Raw genomic sequence first — 15,495 nt, forward strand, 5'->3', positions numbered from 1 at the left:
CTGTGGGTCTCTCCAGTGAACTCTCCTGTGAGGCTGGGAGTTTCTTCTGCTGCTGCAACCCCTACAGATTTTTTTGATCAGAGGTTTGGAGGCTTTATTTCCCTGTGCTGGAAACCTGGGTTGCTTGGTCTGTCTTGCTCCCCATTTGTTCCTCTCCCTTTATCCTCTCATGAATGGGTAAAACAAGTGAGGCTGCTTGTTCCTCCAGCAACCACCTTGCCCAGCCCCTGAGCCATTGCCTTGCCCACTCCTGTTCTCCAGCTGCCACCTTACCATGAGCCCTCTCCACCCTGGCTGCCCATCTTCATTCCTCCTACTTGTCTGGATGAATGTTTATTCTTTAACTTCTTGGTTGTAGGGCTTCCATACAGTTCAATTTTCTGGAAGTTTTGGTTGTTTTTTGTTTTTAAAAATTTTATTGCCCTTCTTTTGGCTGTGCAAGGAGGCTCAGTGAATCTACCTATGCGTCCATTTTGGCCAGAAGTCCTTTTGCCTTCTTATGTAAGAGCTCTTCATACTACATCCTTTATTAAAACTGATATTGCTGTACAGACTATCATAGACAATTCTGACATGAGGATATTTTAATCAGTATGCTTTCCTTAAAACCTATATATAATTGGACTACTCATTAATTTATTCTATGATGATTTTACCTATGTAATAGTCTGTGTACGTAATACTATTTTCTAAGTAGTATTACTTACAAACATCAGTTCTAAAATGTATTTGCATTCTGTCTACAAATCCCCATCCAACTGTGGATAGTACCATTTTAGTCACTATGGAAGCTCCTTGTCTTACCACAGTTTAAGTTGGTTTTTGGAGCTGAGTATGCTCATAAAAATAAAGATGACTAATTCTTTCCAATGCAGTATATCATTATGACCATTGATTTTAGTTTTTTGAAATTTAACATTATTGTAGTATAATTTATATAATATAAACTATATTTATTTTAATAATCTCATTATTTTGGACAAATATATGCTGTGAAATAACACCCTCAAGATGCAGAACATTTCCATCACCCCAGAATGTCCCTCCATGTCCTTTGTGCTCAATTTCTTTCCACCTCTTCCTCAGGGAAACAGTGATATTATTTCTATCAGAATTCATTAGTTGTTCCTATTCTAGAACTTTATAGAGTTGGAATCATAGAATATGTATTCTATTGTAAATGGCTCCTTTCACTCATAATATGAGCATAATGTTTTCATCAAGTCATTACATATATTAGTAAATTGCTCCTGTTTTATTACTGAATGGTATCATTGTGTATGCATTCAGTACAATTTGTTTACTCATCCATGCACCTCTCATAGACATTTAGAATGTTTTCAGTTTCCAATATCTTCATTTTGAAGGCACAGTGGGCCCTTGCTATGTAGTGTTTCCCTACTTAGCTTCCCAAGGTCAATGTTCATGGTTCCACATCCCCAGGCATCCTGCCCAGCCATCCTTTCTGTGGCTCTAATGCCACCTCAGTCTGTTTCAGATCAGTGGTGTGTGACCTTGGCTTACAGAGAAACTCTCATGTGAAGCCCTTACCATCTCAGAAATAAATGAATAAGCATAAATGTATAAAGGAAGCAATGTACCTGCAATTTCTGTTTTCTTCCCTACAATAAGTCTTCCTGTGGCAAGAAGCACATTATTGTTCCACAAGCTGGTCAAGTAGGTAGCAAAGAAAAGAAAACAACACCCAGAGAAAAACCTTGGATTAAAATCAACACGGTGAATTTTATTCTAACTAAAAATAAATTTAATAGTCTAGGGAACAGGGAGAAACTGTTTCACTCACATGTCAAAATGTAAGTTCATGTTTAATAGTATAAAGCTTTAAATTAACAGCAATAGAGTTATTAATATTTAATTTAGATATATCCTGCCTTTATGCACATGTGTACACACATAAACACACACTGAATATTTTATTAAGTTTAGAATATTATTCTCATGGGAAACAAAGGAAATAGTCCTTTCAGTAATTTTAGTAAGTAAATTGATAATATTGAAAGGCTAATAGGCATTTTATGATCAGGCTATCATCCATCAACCATATCTATGAAATAAATTGGTTATGTTGAATTCTTCATGGGGACTAGCAATTGAACGTGTGCTTACTAAAAGCAGTGACATCATTGGCTTTCCTGGGCTCCTCTGTCTTCAATTTAATATCCTCCAATATTTCATGAAGTACTTCCCTAATTAGTTTGTTCGCCTTATCAGTTACCACACTATATCATTATCCCAGTTACATATTGGGTTTCACATTTGTCTTCTCTCCTTGAAAGTGATCTCATGAGGGCAAGGGGCTCCTAACTGTTTAGACTATACCTCTGGCACCTACCATGGTCTAACGTGGTGTCTCACATGGAGTATGTCACTTGCAAAGTGAATGAAGGAATGAATGAGATGCACCAGGAAGGTTCTCACAAAAGAAAAAATTAACTAGATAATATCAAAAAAAACTAACTTTGGCTAGTTGTTTAATTTTTAATTTAGAAACACTTAAATTAAAAATAATAGTATTAACAAATAACATTGTGTGCTTAACAGTGTGCCAGACAATGTTCTATGGCAGTTTCCACATTTTAATTCACTTAATGCTGAAAGATGTGTAGCTATATATTAATTAAATTACTCTACAAATAGAGGAACTAAATAATGAGAAAGTTCAACACCTTGCCCCAAATGAAAGGTTGATAAGCTAAGTCAGATGTTTTGATTCCAGAGCCCGAGCTGTTAGTCTCTGTAGTGTACCTCCAAAGAGAACCACCTGAAAACAGAGTTTTAGATAAGAAGCTAATTTGACTCTACTAGCACCCTCCCTTGTGCTTCTAGACTCCAGAACTGTGACGAAAAATTTCTTTTTTTTTATAAGCCACGCAGTCTGTGGTATTTTTAATAGCACCATGTATGGATGAAGACACCAATAGAAGAATTGTTTTTCCAAATTATACTTCCTAACAAATGAGATACTTGTTATTGTGTAAATTTAATTATATACACACTTTCTTATTCCTTTCTTATTGTCTAGGCTCCACTCCCTACCTATCCTGAGCTAATCTAAAGGCTGGTGAAGAAATTTCCCAAGGCTATATTCCCTTATGCTCTTGAAGGTTAAGCAATCTGATTACTACTATGAAGAAAAAACATAGGGATGCATTTCCATGACCAGTTGGTGCTTCTTAATATGCATACACAGCCTGCTAAAAAGGAAGTTTGAACATGCTTTCACTTTCACATTGCACGTTAAAGACAAGAAAGAAAAGCCATGGAAAATGCCGGTGAGTTTTTGTTTCTCACAGCCTAAAAGGGCATGCCTTGCGGGGAAAAATAAAAGTAACTGGCTTTTGGGGAAACCATATTTAGGTTTTGTGAATGTTTAAGTGAGCAGCAATGAGGGAGAGGAAAGAAAAAGGGAGGAAGGCAAAGGTAAGTAGAGACAGAGGCCCAGGAGACTTTCAAAGCTTTGGGGAAAGAAAGGTAAGGGCCACAAAGGAACTGGGACATTACTTGGATTCTGATGTCATTTTGCAATCTTAATTGAATTATCCCTATAAGATAAGTACTAGAGCAGCTGTTATCCCCATGTAAAAGAGACTACCATTGTTTCATTCTTTTATTTTGCTGAGGTGAATAAACACCTACCACTGTCAGGATGATGTCTGGTTTTCGGGCACTAACTTAGACATAGCAAATCTCAGAATTCAGGCAACACTGTGAGCATACATGGGTAATACTGAGGGAGAGTAAGTGATGTGCATATTCTCGGTATGAGTGAACTGTGTGGAGGGGGACATCTAATAGATTAAATCTGAAGGAGGCTCTTCCCTGTTCCTGACATCAGAAGAAATGATGTGGTTTTAGTCACTTGAGGAATCTTTGTGCTTCAAACAGACAGGTTTCTGAAGTCGAAGAGGAGGGTGTTTATCCAATCCGTGACTATGGGCACGATAAATGGCTTGTTGGATGGACTATTAGAGGAAAAAGTGCTGAACCAGGAGGAGATGGAGAAAGTAAGAAGAGAAAATTGCACAGCTATGGATAAAGCCCGAGATCTGATTGATTCAGTCATTCGGAAAGGGCACCAGGCAAGCCAGATATTTATCAATCAAATTGTTGAAGTTGACCCTCAACTTGCACACAATCTGGGGTTCTCCTAAGGTAAGGTCAACAACTCAGACTAGAGTTCACATAGACCCTGTGCCTTTGTACCTGCTTCCTTCTGGGTCTGATTGTATGTCTGATTTCTTCATTGGTCATGTTAGTTTGCAGACAACTTCTTTACATTTGGCTTCAGGGCCCCATTTCTAAATATTTGGCAATATTGTACATTCTCGGTGTCTTTACTCTTAGTTCTTATTCCTTCAGCCTCAGTATTACTCTTTGGTTTAAAACTTACCTCCCACCCTAAGTATGCGATAGCTCAGTTATTGAAGTTCAAGAGAACAGTATGCAAAACTTCATACTTCATTCTATATAACTCCTGGCATGGCACATGATCGAATTTTTTAGTTAACTAAAAAATTTAGTCAGTTAGTTAAGTATAGTGATCCTTAGAAACATATAGTTATCTGACATGAAGACTTCAGGTCTGTATTCAAATAATTTTTGTAATTTTGCATGCAAATGTTGCTCCCTAAGAGTAATAAAATATATTTCATGATGGTGAAGCATTAAGAGAATAATTCAATGCTTACAAAAAAACTAGGTTTTGAAAAGTGGACTCTTTTCTCTAATTGTCCTCTGCATTTTCTTTTGAGTAACATTGTCTACTAGCATGGTTTAGGCTGTAGGCCATTGTGAGAGGACCACCTCTTCTATGGACATTCTTCTAAATCCCTGATACAGGACCTAGGCAACTGACCTGCTCCCTCTATAGTTAGTCCCTTATTCCCTCCACACAGCAGAGACAGGAGCACAGGTGAATTCCCAGCCACTTTTATGCTTATCTCTTATGCTTTCTATGTGCAATCAGAAGAAAAGTTGTTCTTTGAAAGCAAAAAGGCATTTTTTCCTAGGGATTAGGAAAGGTTATGTGTGTCTTACTGATAAGGAAATGCCATCTATGGGTATTAATATTTTTCCAAAGTTAAAGACAAACAATAAGTAACTATGAGAGTTCAAAATAATTGTCTTCTCTCCATTGCCCCATTCCTTTCAATTCCTAGTCCTTGAATTCCAGAGTCACTTGTGCACCCACTGTGTAACTCTAACACCCAGAGTCAACCTCACCTCTTATCAAACGTTGCCTCCTTAGTCAGGGTTATTATACATTGGTCTCTCCCTCATCTACTCACCAATTTTTGAAGGGCTGCACAATATGGCAATTACATGTCAAATTTGAGAGACTATAATGAGAGATATCTTTCTAAAAGAAAGTTCTTGGCATGCACCCTACTGCCAAAACAAGGCCTCCTCCAGAAAGTGTTCTTGAACTTATCGATGGTCAATTTTCTCCAGCAGTATAGATGTGAAGGATGGGACAAATTGCAGCCTGTTAACTTGGGGTTGACATTTTCTAGGAAGCCTATGATTTTCCCTTATTCAGGGTAGGGAAAAGGACCATGTTGTATCTATGAAAATCTTGTCTTCAATAGGAACTATGTAACACAGAATTAAGAGTATTTTACATTTGTTAGCTCCTGACAATTCTTAAAGTTTGTGGAGAAAAGCTTCTCCAGTGTGTATTGTTATATTTAGATCCTTATAAAATCTCAAAGAAATTTGAATTTAATTTTCTGAAATTGACAATCACAATGAATTGTGACCTCAGATGGTACATTATAAGTCTGATTGATTTAGTGAACCAAATAGAGTGACTGAGGCTTTTCAATGTTTTTCTTGGAGTGTGAATCTGAGTGGGGCAAATGCAGATTACAGTGACTGTTATCAGGGTTGCTTTCACAGATATCAATCTGTAGTGTCCTAACTGGGCGGGCAGAACAGTCATGAAGAAGAGCCTGGGAATAAAAGCAAGACAGATTTGTATTTATATTCTGGCTCTACCACTTTCCTGTTCTCTGGCAGTTAGGAAATTGACTTACCAGTGATTGAGGGTAGACCAGTGAGTCACCTCATCATCATTTTCTGCTGTGATAAATATTGGTGAGGCTAACTGTCAAAGTTTAGGTGTCTTTTCTTAGTCCAAGTCAGCTCTGAGTTAGACAATTTCACTTTGCACGTACCTTTTACATAGTAGTGGTCACCTCAGAAGCCACCTCAAAACATGCAAATTAAGAGAATTCTCGATTCTGTGGCTGGTGGAATCTCAGCTTCCACCTCATTATAGAATGCAGAGATCAAGGAATTCATTGTAGCATTCTTTTGCTCTGCCTTAAATGTGAAAGTCCAATAATATATGTGAAGAGGCTATTGTTTACCAGTAAAAATTGTGGTTCTAGCCCCAACTGGTGTAGCTCCGTGGATTGGGCACGGGCCTGTGAACCAGAGGACCTCAGTTCGATTCTCAGTCAGGACACATGTCTGGGTTGCAGGCCAGTTCTCAGCAGGGGATGCACAGAGGCAACCATACATTGATGTTTCTCTCCCTCTCTCCTTCCCTTCCCATCTAAAGGTAAATAAATAAGATCTTTAAAATATAATAATTTTAAATAATTGTAGTTCCAGGTAAATCACATTTTGAACAGGATCAAAATGTGTGGAGATTGTTTTCAATAGGGAGTTTCCAATACATTCAGACAGGAATCTTCAGAGATGATATGTGACTATTTTAATGCTTTTTATCATTTAAAAAAATCACCATAAGGAAATTATCGTACTACACAAGAGTACCAAGCAGAGATTCTTCCTTTTCCAGGTATGGTATGTTCAAAGGAAGAACATTTTTGAACCTATTCTTCCTTGATGTTAACTACAGATTTGTGTGACAAACCTAGAGAGGATACAACGAGTAGTTCTCCTGGATTGATCATATGCTTTTTTTCTTTTTGCTTACGCTTCTTTCTCAGAAGTAATCCTTCCAGTTTCACTACCATGTTTATACTAACAAATTATGAATCTGTGTCTCAGATTCTGACTACCCACCTGAATGCCATACTTCACTATTGTAGTGCCTGCTGAACACATGCACTCATCTCCAACAGACACCATTCTTCAATAAATATCTAGAGCTGACTTTGTTATTTATTCTTTCCTGTACATTGCTCCTCCTTTGGTTTTCACTATTTGGTTAGTGGTGCCACCATCACCAAGTTATTCAAACCAAAAATCCTAAATTAATTCTTTAGTTTTTTCTTCTCCCTCACACCCTTCAAGTAGTGGCCAAATTTTATTGATTACACTCTCAAATCCAGATCTGTCCATCCGCTTCTAATTTTATTATTGCATATCAGAGCCCCTGTTCCCACAAACCCCTGTGACTCCTCAAACATGACTCTCATTATATTTTTCTCTTGAGCTTTAAAAAACTGTACTTGAAAAATATATTAAATAAAAAAATTGGAAAAAAATAAAGTCATCATTGTCCCTCATTAGGCTTTAAGCTTTATGAGAAAATTGGACATCTTTGACTTATTCATAAGAATGATCCCATCTAACAGTAATTGATTCATAGTGTGCATGTAATAAATATTTGTTAAAATTCTATTTTACTGAATAATTTCATGAAAATTGCAATTATTTGCTACACCATTAGAACAATATTTAGCATATGGCCACTGTGTCAAAGACCTTGATCCATAGACTGTTTTGAGTGTAACTAACAAGACAAAAAAGGTTCCTGTTTTTATATACACAAATTATGACTGACTAAGTATTTAAGAATCCCCACTATCACATTAAAGTTAGCCAAGAATTTAAGGGTGAGTATAACCCTACACACGCTCGTATCAGGTAAGATGATATGGAATGCTGCAACAATTCAAACACTTTTCTTCAAATTAGTTTGTTGTTTTTCATAATTTATTTTTACTTCTCATTAATGTTCAAATACAGTTGTCTCCATTTATAGCACAGATTTAGTGGAAGCCTATGTCTCATTTGTGAGTGAGCAAATTTCATCAGCAGGCATCTCTCCACCAAGTGTGAACTCAGATGCCTAGACCTCTCCCATCATATGACTCTGATATCCGTGCTATAAAATGCCTAAACAACTGTGGTCTCAACCATCAGTTAATGGCATGGGAAGAAATATGGAAAATCATTGGTGAGAGATTGTGCTGGGCTTGGCCTGGGTATGTCACACCATAATCTTGCCTGTATTCCTTGTCTTGAACACAGTCACATGGCCAAACCAAACTGCTAAGGTGGTTGGCAGCACGGACTAGCTCTGTGTGCAGGAAGAAGAAGACAGAATTTTGTTGAAAAGCTAGCCAGTCTCTGCCACAAACATTTAAATGTGAAATGTTTCATTTCTCACAGTATTGAAGGTGGCCCAAGGAAATCCCAGGTCCAAGATGACAAGGAAGACCTTAAAAATGTTTCAAGCTTCTTTCCTGAAAAAATGGTCTCAGATTTACTGAGTCTTGACAAGGTCAATATATGCTAGATTCCTTAAATGGCAAACATTATTTTTGTATGAATCCAGCTTCTTTCTTACAAAATAATCATTTCTTATTTGTCCTAGAAAAGTATTTTTCTCAAATACTTCTCAAATTATTTCATGAGAAGAGTGACACTTTTTCTTAAACGAAGAAGACTAGATTTGGAAGAAATTTAAAGACCAAGGAAGTAAATATGTCATCAAATTTAGAAATTTCTGTAATAAATCTATTATAGGTGGTTACCCCATGCATGTTTTCTTAGGTATTTCAGTGGATGGGACATCCACTATATAAACAAAGGCCGTATTCCTTAACCGAAATACATTAACTCTGATATAATCCAGATGTTTCTCTTTAATATTTTTCATTTTTCTCCAGACATGTATATCAAGGAGAGAGTATTCTTTTCTCTCTTCCTCCTAGTGATGATTTCTATAGATTTTTTGTTTATAGTTATAGTTATATTTATTGTAATTTAACTTTACCCATGGCAAACCTATTTCATGTCGTCTGGGCAAATATACTATCATTTCTTCAAATTTCCCTTCTAAATTGAATATAACTTTTTTTTTTTACAAATAGTTTAGTTTCTGACAGATCATCCAAATGTTGAGAAAACATATTTATTTTGATACAGAGATTATGTGATTATGTTACTTCTTTAGCAAGTACATCACACTGTTGGGTGGTGTTAAACTTGTAATAAAATAAACCCTAAAAATGCCCTGGCTGGTGTAGCTCAGTGGATTGAGCCTGGGCCTGTGAACCACACAATCACGGTTCGATTCCCAGTCAGGGCACATGCCTGGGTTGCAGGCCACTTCCCAGCAGGGGACTCATGAGAGGCAACCATACATTGATATTTCTCTCCTTCTCTCCTTCCTTTCCTCTCTAAAGATAAATAAATAAAATCTTTAAAAAAACCCTAAAAGCTTTACTTATATAAACCATTATGAAAGCTCTTCCTCATATATTTATGTAATCAATGTTTAGTGTCATGAATCTATCTAATGTGCCTCTTGATTTTAGTATTTAGTATTCTGTTCATAGTCCATTCTAGTTAATACATTTAATATTCTTCTTTTAATTTTAATTTTAATTTATTTATTTTTAAGATATATTTTATTGATTAGACAATTACAGTTGTTCTATTACCTCCTTCATTCCCCTCCACCCTGCACACTCCTCCCCCACCCTTCCCCCCTTTAGTTTATGACCATGTGTCTCAAGTTCTTTAGTTTCTATATTTCCCCTACTATTCTTGCCCTCCCCCTATGTATTTTCTACCTACAATCTATGCCACTTATTTTCTGTATCTTCTCCCCCCTTCTCCTCCTCCTACTCCCCTATTGCTAACCGTCCATGTATTCTTCATTTCTATGGTTCCACTCCTGATCTAGCTGTCCTCTTGCTTTGCTTTTGTTTTAGGTGTGGTTGTTAATAACTGTGAGTTTGCTGTTCTTTCACTGTTCCTATTTTTATCTTCTTTTTCTTAGATAAGTCCCTTTAACATTTCATATAATAAGGGTTTGGTGATGATGAACTCCTTGAATTTGATCTTATCTGAGAAGCACTTTATCTGCCCTTCCATTCTAAATGAAAACTTTGCTGGGTAGAGCAGTCTTGGATGTAGGTCTTTATTCTCCTCCTCCTATATACATACAGAAGAGAGATCTTGAAGGACAGAAAAAAACTCTTCATTCCTTTCTTTCTTCCTTTCATCTGTAGTGCCTACTGTCAGGCCTATTAATTATGTAAGTAAATAAATAATAGGATATATATGCTTTAAAAATTAGAAATACATTAATCACTCTCTATCTCTATTAATTTTATTATTAATTTCAAGGCATTTGATATAAATTTATATCTTGAACAAGAAGTAAAGAAACAGTCTCTGATGCAGAGAAGTATTTGTTGCCAGATGGAAAGCAGGTTGGGGCCATGGGTAAAAACGTTGAAAGGATTTAGAAGTTCAATTGGTTGTTGCAGAGTAGCCCGTGGGCTGTAAAGCAAAACATAGGGAATATAATTGAGAATATTGTAATATCTATATATGGTATCAGGTGGGTACTAGATTTCTCAGGGTGATCACAATCCAAATTATATAAACATCTAATCATGGGGAGGTACACCTAAAACTAATATAATATTGTACATCAACTATATATATATATATTTTAAAAATTTTCTACTACCATGTATCCTTTCATTTCTTACAGGAAATTTGGCTTTATTATAATCCCCAAGGACCACTCTCATGCATGCTGTTCATTTTTCACTGAAGCGTCATTATGTGGCACACGACTTGACTGAATGATGAAGAGAGCACACTTCTCACCCAAGCTCTGCAATTTGTGTTTGCCAAGTTTCTGAATCAACTATTTCTTTTAAACTTGTCTTCTTATTCATAAAATCTGAATCAGTGTATATTTAACCTGTTTAACAAACACATTTTTCATGACAGATAAAGAAATATAGTGTATGAAAACTTTTGAAGCAATTAACAAAAAAGTATATTTTGACATTCCAAGCTTTTGAAATATGGCTCATGACTACTATACACAGCAGGCACTGTGGTGTGGTTTTATCCATACCATTCTATCACAAAAAGTTAGAACAATTATGAATCCCTACCTCACAGATGCACACACACAGATGAGATAACAGAAACACAAAAATATTAAATAAATTGTCAAAAGAAACAGAAGTTGATGCCAAGGTTTTGTTTCTCAAAGTACACTCTGATAAGCTGCCTGAAAGAGAAGGTTTTAGACAAAGGAACAATAAAATCACATGCATTTAAGTTAGTGCCCTTCCTAAGTTATATTAGTCACAGTACCCCAAGAGTCTTAAAATAATAAAGAACCAGAGACACATAAACTGAGAGTGTAAGTGACTTCCAAAGGGTTGAAAATGACACAACTAGAACAGGATATAGAAGCCTTCAGCCTTCTATATAACAGCTTTTCATACTATTTACTGTTATAAAAAATGATATTGTTGTACATGCTATCACAGGAAATTCTAACATTAGGATTTTTATCAGTATGCTTCCTTTAAAACACTACTAGTAACTAGACTGTTCCATTAATTTATTTATTTTTTTTCAACGTAATATCGTATGTATGTAACTATTTTCTAGGTGCATATCTGAGTTGATAAATGTATCACTTCTCAATTTTATATTCATTTTGTCCTCAAGTACCCATCCAGCTGTAGGTAATTCCATTTTACTCACTATAGAAAGTTGAGGTGGACTCTGGCCAGCAGTATCTGTGGCGTTGTGGATGAGATGAGACAAATTCACATGGACTACCAAGTCCTGTGGAGAAAAAGGGATAGCATGGCTACTCTCTCAAGGGGAGAGCAACCCTTGCCTTGACAAGCTTTTATTGGCTTTCTAATAGCATACATCAAAGAAGGTTCTCATTCATTATACTTAGATTTGCTTTAGGTAATTACTTTTTACAGATAGTAACAGAAAGGATGTTACTGATTACTTCCTACAGATTAACAAGGAAAAATGTTGCAAATGCAAGGGAATGATAAGAGGAATTGGTTTGGTTACACTTTAATGCTTGAGAGAATTAGCACAGACTTCAGGAAGTTACTTTAAAGATATGGAGTAAGCATTTCTGCTTCAACTCAGAGAGAGGGAATTTTAGCAAGAGCAAGTCACAAAGCAGCCTAGGTATAATGCAGGCCTGATTACCTACTGGAAAGCCGATCCGTGGGTTTGGCATCCTGCATGCCAACCTGTGCCTATGGGCTTCCCCATAGGGCTGGGTTACATGTGCCATTCCATGTGGATGGAAAGTTCTGTTTATGACCAGAGTTTCAACATTTTTTTGAGATTTGAATGTGTTCATAAAAATAATGATTACAAATTCTTTCCAATACAGTATATCCTTATGAACATTGATTTTAGTTTTTGAAATTCAAAATTATTATAATATAATTTATATAACATAAAATGTATTTCTTTTAAGAACATAATTTAATTATTTTGGGCAAATGTATTCTGTAGAATAACACCTTCATGTTGCAAAACGTTTCCATCACCCTAGAATGTGTCTTCAAGTCCTTTGCACTCAATTTCTCTCTACCTCCTCCTCAAAAAATAGTGATATTATTTCTATCAAAATATATTAGTTGTTCCTATTCTAGAATTTTATATAATTGGAATCATAAAGTATGTATTCTACTGTAGATAGCTTCTTTCACTCAAAATACGAGCATAATATTTTCATCAAGGTTATTACATATATCATTAATTTTCTCCTTTTTTGGTCTACTCATGCAAGTACCTGCAATATATATTTGGAATGTTTCCAAATTTTTAGTATCTTCATTTTGAGGACACAGTAGCTCTTTGTTATGTAATGTCTCCCTACTTACCTTCCCAGGATAAATGCTTATAGTTCTACATCCTCAGGTATAAAGCTTGGCCATCCTTTCTGTGGTTTTAATGCAACCTCAACATCACCTTGGCTTACAGAGAAACGCTCATGTGAAGTCCTTCATGTTTCAGAAATAATAAGTATAAATGTGTAAAGAAAGCAATGTGCCTACAATTTCTGCTTTACTCCCTACAAGTGTACCTTGGCAAGAAGCAAAAATTGATACTTTTGTAATAAAAAGTTTAAAAAAAAGATTGTGCTGCACACTGGATCAGGTAAGTAGCAAAGTAAATATAAAAATACACAGAGAAACCCCTTAGATTAAAGGCTACACAGTGGGCTGAGTCAAAGATGGTGGTGATATAGGTGGGAGTTGAGCCCACTTGCTTGTACATCCAACTGGGACACTTAACCAATTTTCAGAAAAACAAAGTGAACAGCCAAAAGAATCTCAGCTGATATGAAGTTTGGGAGCCAAATTGTGCAGAACACACTTCAAAACAGGCAATAAGGTTTTATAGGCTGAGGAGAAGATCCCTGGCCTGGTGCTGGATTGGAGGAGAAACAGGTCAGTGATTGAAGTCTAGCAGCTTCCTAACCTCCCAGGGCCAGGAAGTCCCAGACCTGTACCAGGAGAGACATAGATGCATAAAGTCTCTCGGGGAGGGAGAAGGCAGCAAGGGACATACAGCCAGCAGAGTATCCAGGCTGGGGCTGTGGTCACATACTCAGACATTGCTCCGAAATTTGGGAGATTCTGGTGACAACTGGAGCTGGGAGAAGAGATTGGGCTTGACGAGGGTTGACCCAGATAGACTCTGGACTTGCCAGGGCATTGGACTGTGTAGAAAACAAGGTGGAAGCCTGTAGCAGCGCTGTACACAAAGATATTTTTTCAATGGGAAACAGAGATGCTCAGTGCAGGGACCTTAGCCAGGACAGCAAAGAGGGAGGAGGGAGGTGTGATTTGCTCCCACTTCAGTTCAATTCACCTCACAGACTGATCAAAGAGGTACAGAGTGAGGTGGCTTATCCATGCCCGACAGGCACAAATCCCCAGAGTGGAGAGTGGGGGCTGTGCATTGCTCTGAGTGAGTGAACACCTGTGATTATTGTAGCCCAGACTGGACCCCCATCCTTGAAGAGCCACAGGAAAGAGAAAAAACAGAGTCCAGCCCGGCTCTGCCTGCAGGATCCTGGAAGATCTATAAAACCAGCTGGGCAGGTTTTCTTTTTCTTTCTTTCTTTTTTCTTTCTTTTTCTCTTTCTCAAGAGTAAGACAATAAGATCCAGAACTGACAGTAAGACAGTAAGATCTGGATTTTTCTCAGGACCTGAGAGAAAACTGCAGACAGATCCAGGAAGAAGTCAGAAGACAAACAACAAAATGTCCATATTATCCAAAGAAATTTATAAATTCAGTGAAATCCCTATTAAAACATCAAAGACATATTACACCCTAAAAATCCTAAAACACCAAATCAAAAGAAACTATGCATTTTAATGTTCACAGCAGAACAATTTACAATAGCCAAGTGCTAGAAAACAAACATTTCCAAAGTTATATGGAACCATAAATGACCCTGAATAGCCTCAGTCATCTTAAGAAAGAAGAACAAAGTAGGAGGGATCACAATACCTCATATAAAACTATATTAGAAGGCCACTGCAATCAAAAGAGTCTGGCACTGTGATAAGAACAGATACATAAATCGGTAGAACAGAATTGAGAGCCCAGAAGTAAACCCATGTCTCCATGGTCAATTAATATTCAACCAAGGGAGCAGGAGAATAAAATATAGTGAAAATAGCCTCTTCAACAAATGATGTTAGGAGGTCTAGACAGCTATATGCAAAAGAAAAGAAAAAGAAAAAAAAAAGAAAGAAAAAAGAAATGACTACCAAGTTATATTATATAGAAAAATAAACTCAAGATGGATAAAAAGGCTTTAATGGACATTGCAACACCATAAAAGTCCCAAAGGAGAACATAGGCTGGAGAATTTTAGATATTCTGTGAAGCAGTATTTTCAACAATATGTCCCCTAGAACAAGGGACACAAAAAGAATAAACAAATGGGATCTCATCAAAATACAAAGCTTCTGCATGGGTAAAAAAATATCAGCAATATGAAAAGGGAACCAAACATACAGAAAAGATATATTTGCCAATGATACCTTGGACAAGGTATCTCTAAAATATATAAAGAACTCATGTGACTCCACATCAGAAAGACAAACAATCCAATTAAAATTGAGCAAAGGACCTGAACGTACACTTCCCCAAGGAGGACATATAGAAGGCTCAGAGACATATGAGGGGTGATCAGCATCACTTGCCATCAAAGAGGTGAAAATTAAAACCACGGTGAGATGGCACTTCACATGGGTCAGGGTGACCATCATAAACAAATCAACAAACAAGTGCAGGCAAGGCTGTGGAGAAAAGGGAACTCTAGTGCACTCCTGGTGGGAATGCAGACTGGTGCAGCCACTGTGGAAAACAGTATGGAATTTCCTCACAAAACTAAAAATGGAACTGCTTTTTGATCTGGTAATTCTACTGCTGGGATTATGCCATA

General features: G+C 36.8%; 1 protein-coding gene and 1 long non-coding RNA gene across 8 annotated transcripts in view; both read left to right on the forward strand.

The window, feature by feature from the left end:
* The first annotated feature begins 3,186 nt into the window (after positions 1-3,186).
* The window catches only part of LOC119000398 (caspase-13), a 49,654-nt gene continuing 37,345 nt past the window's right edge, over positions 3,187-15,495 (forward strand). For 3 of the 6 annotated variants that reach the window (XM_037065328.1, XM_037065325.1, XM_037065329.1), the window contains exons 1-2: positions 3,187-3,293; positions 3,907-3,965. In XM_037065328.1, coding sequence (XP_036921223.1) covers positions 3,281-3,293; positions 3,907-3,965 — 72 coding nt within the window. In that variant the 5' untranslated portion in view covers positions 3,187-3,280. The remainder of the gene's footprint in view (positions 3,294-3,906; positions 3,966-15,495) is intronic. The other 3 variants (XM_037065320.1, XM_037065324.1, XM_037065322.1) reach the window with 3 other exon arrangements.
* On the forward strand, positions 6,635-11,009 carry LOC119000400 (uncharacterized). Of its 2 annotated transcripts, none has more exons than XR_005069322.1 (2): positions 6,635-6,829; positions 10,733-11,009. It is a non-coding gene; the product is annotated as an uncharacterized LOC119000400 (long non-coding RNA). The 2 variants fall into 2 exon arrangements; XR_005069321.1 differs by lacking the exon at positions 6,635-6,829 and adding an exon at positions 10,181-10,267.

Source organism: Sturnira hondurensis, unplaced genomic scaffold (genome assembly GCF_014824575.4).
Source record: "Sturnira hondurensis isolate 20B ecotype Veracruz unplaced genomic scaffold, ASM1482457v3 Scaffold0015659, whole genome shotgun sequence".
NCBI lineage: Eukaryota > Metazoa > Chordata > Mammalia > Chiroptera > Phyllostomidae > Sturnira > Sturnira hondurensis.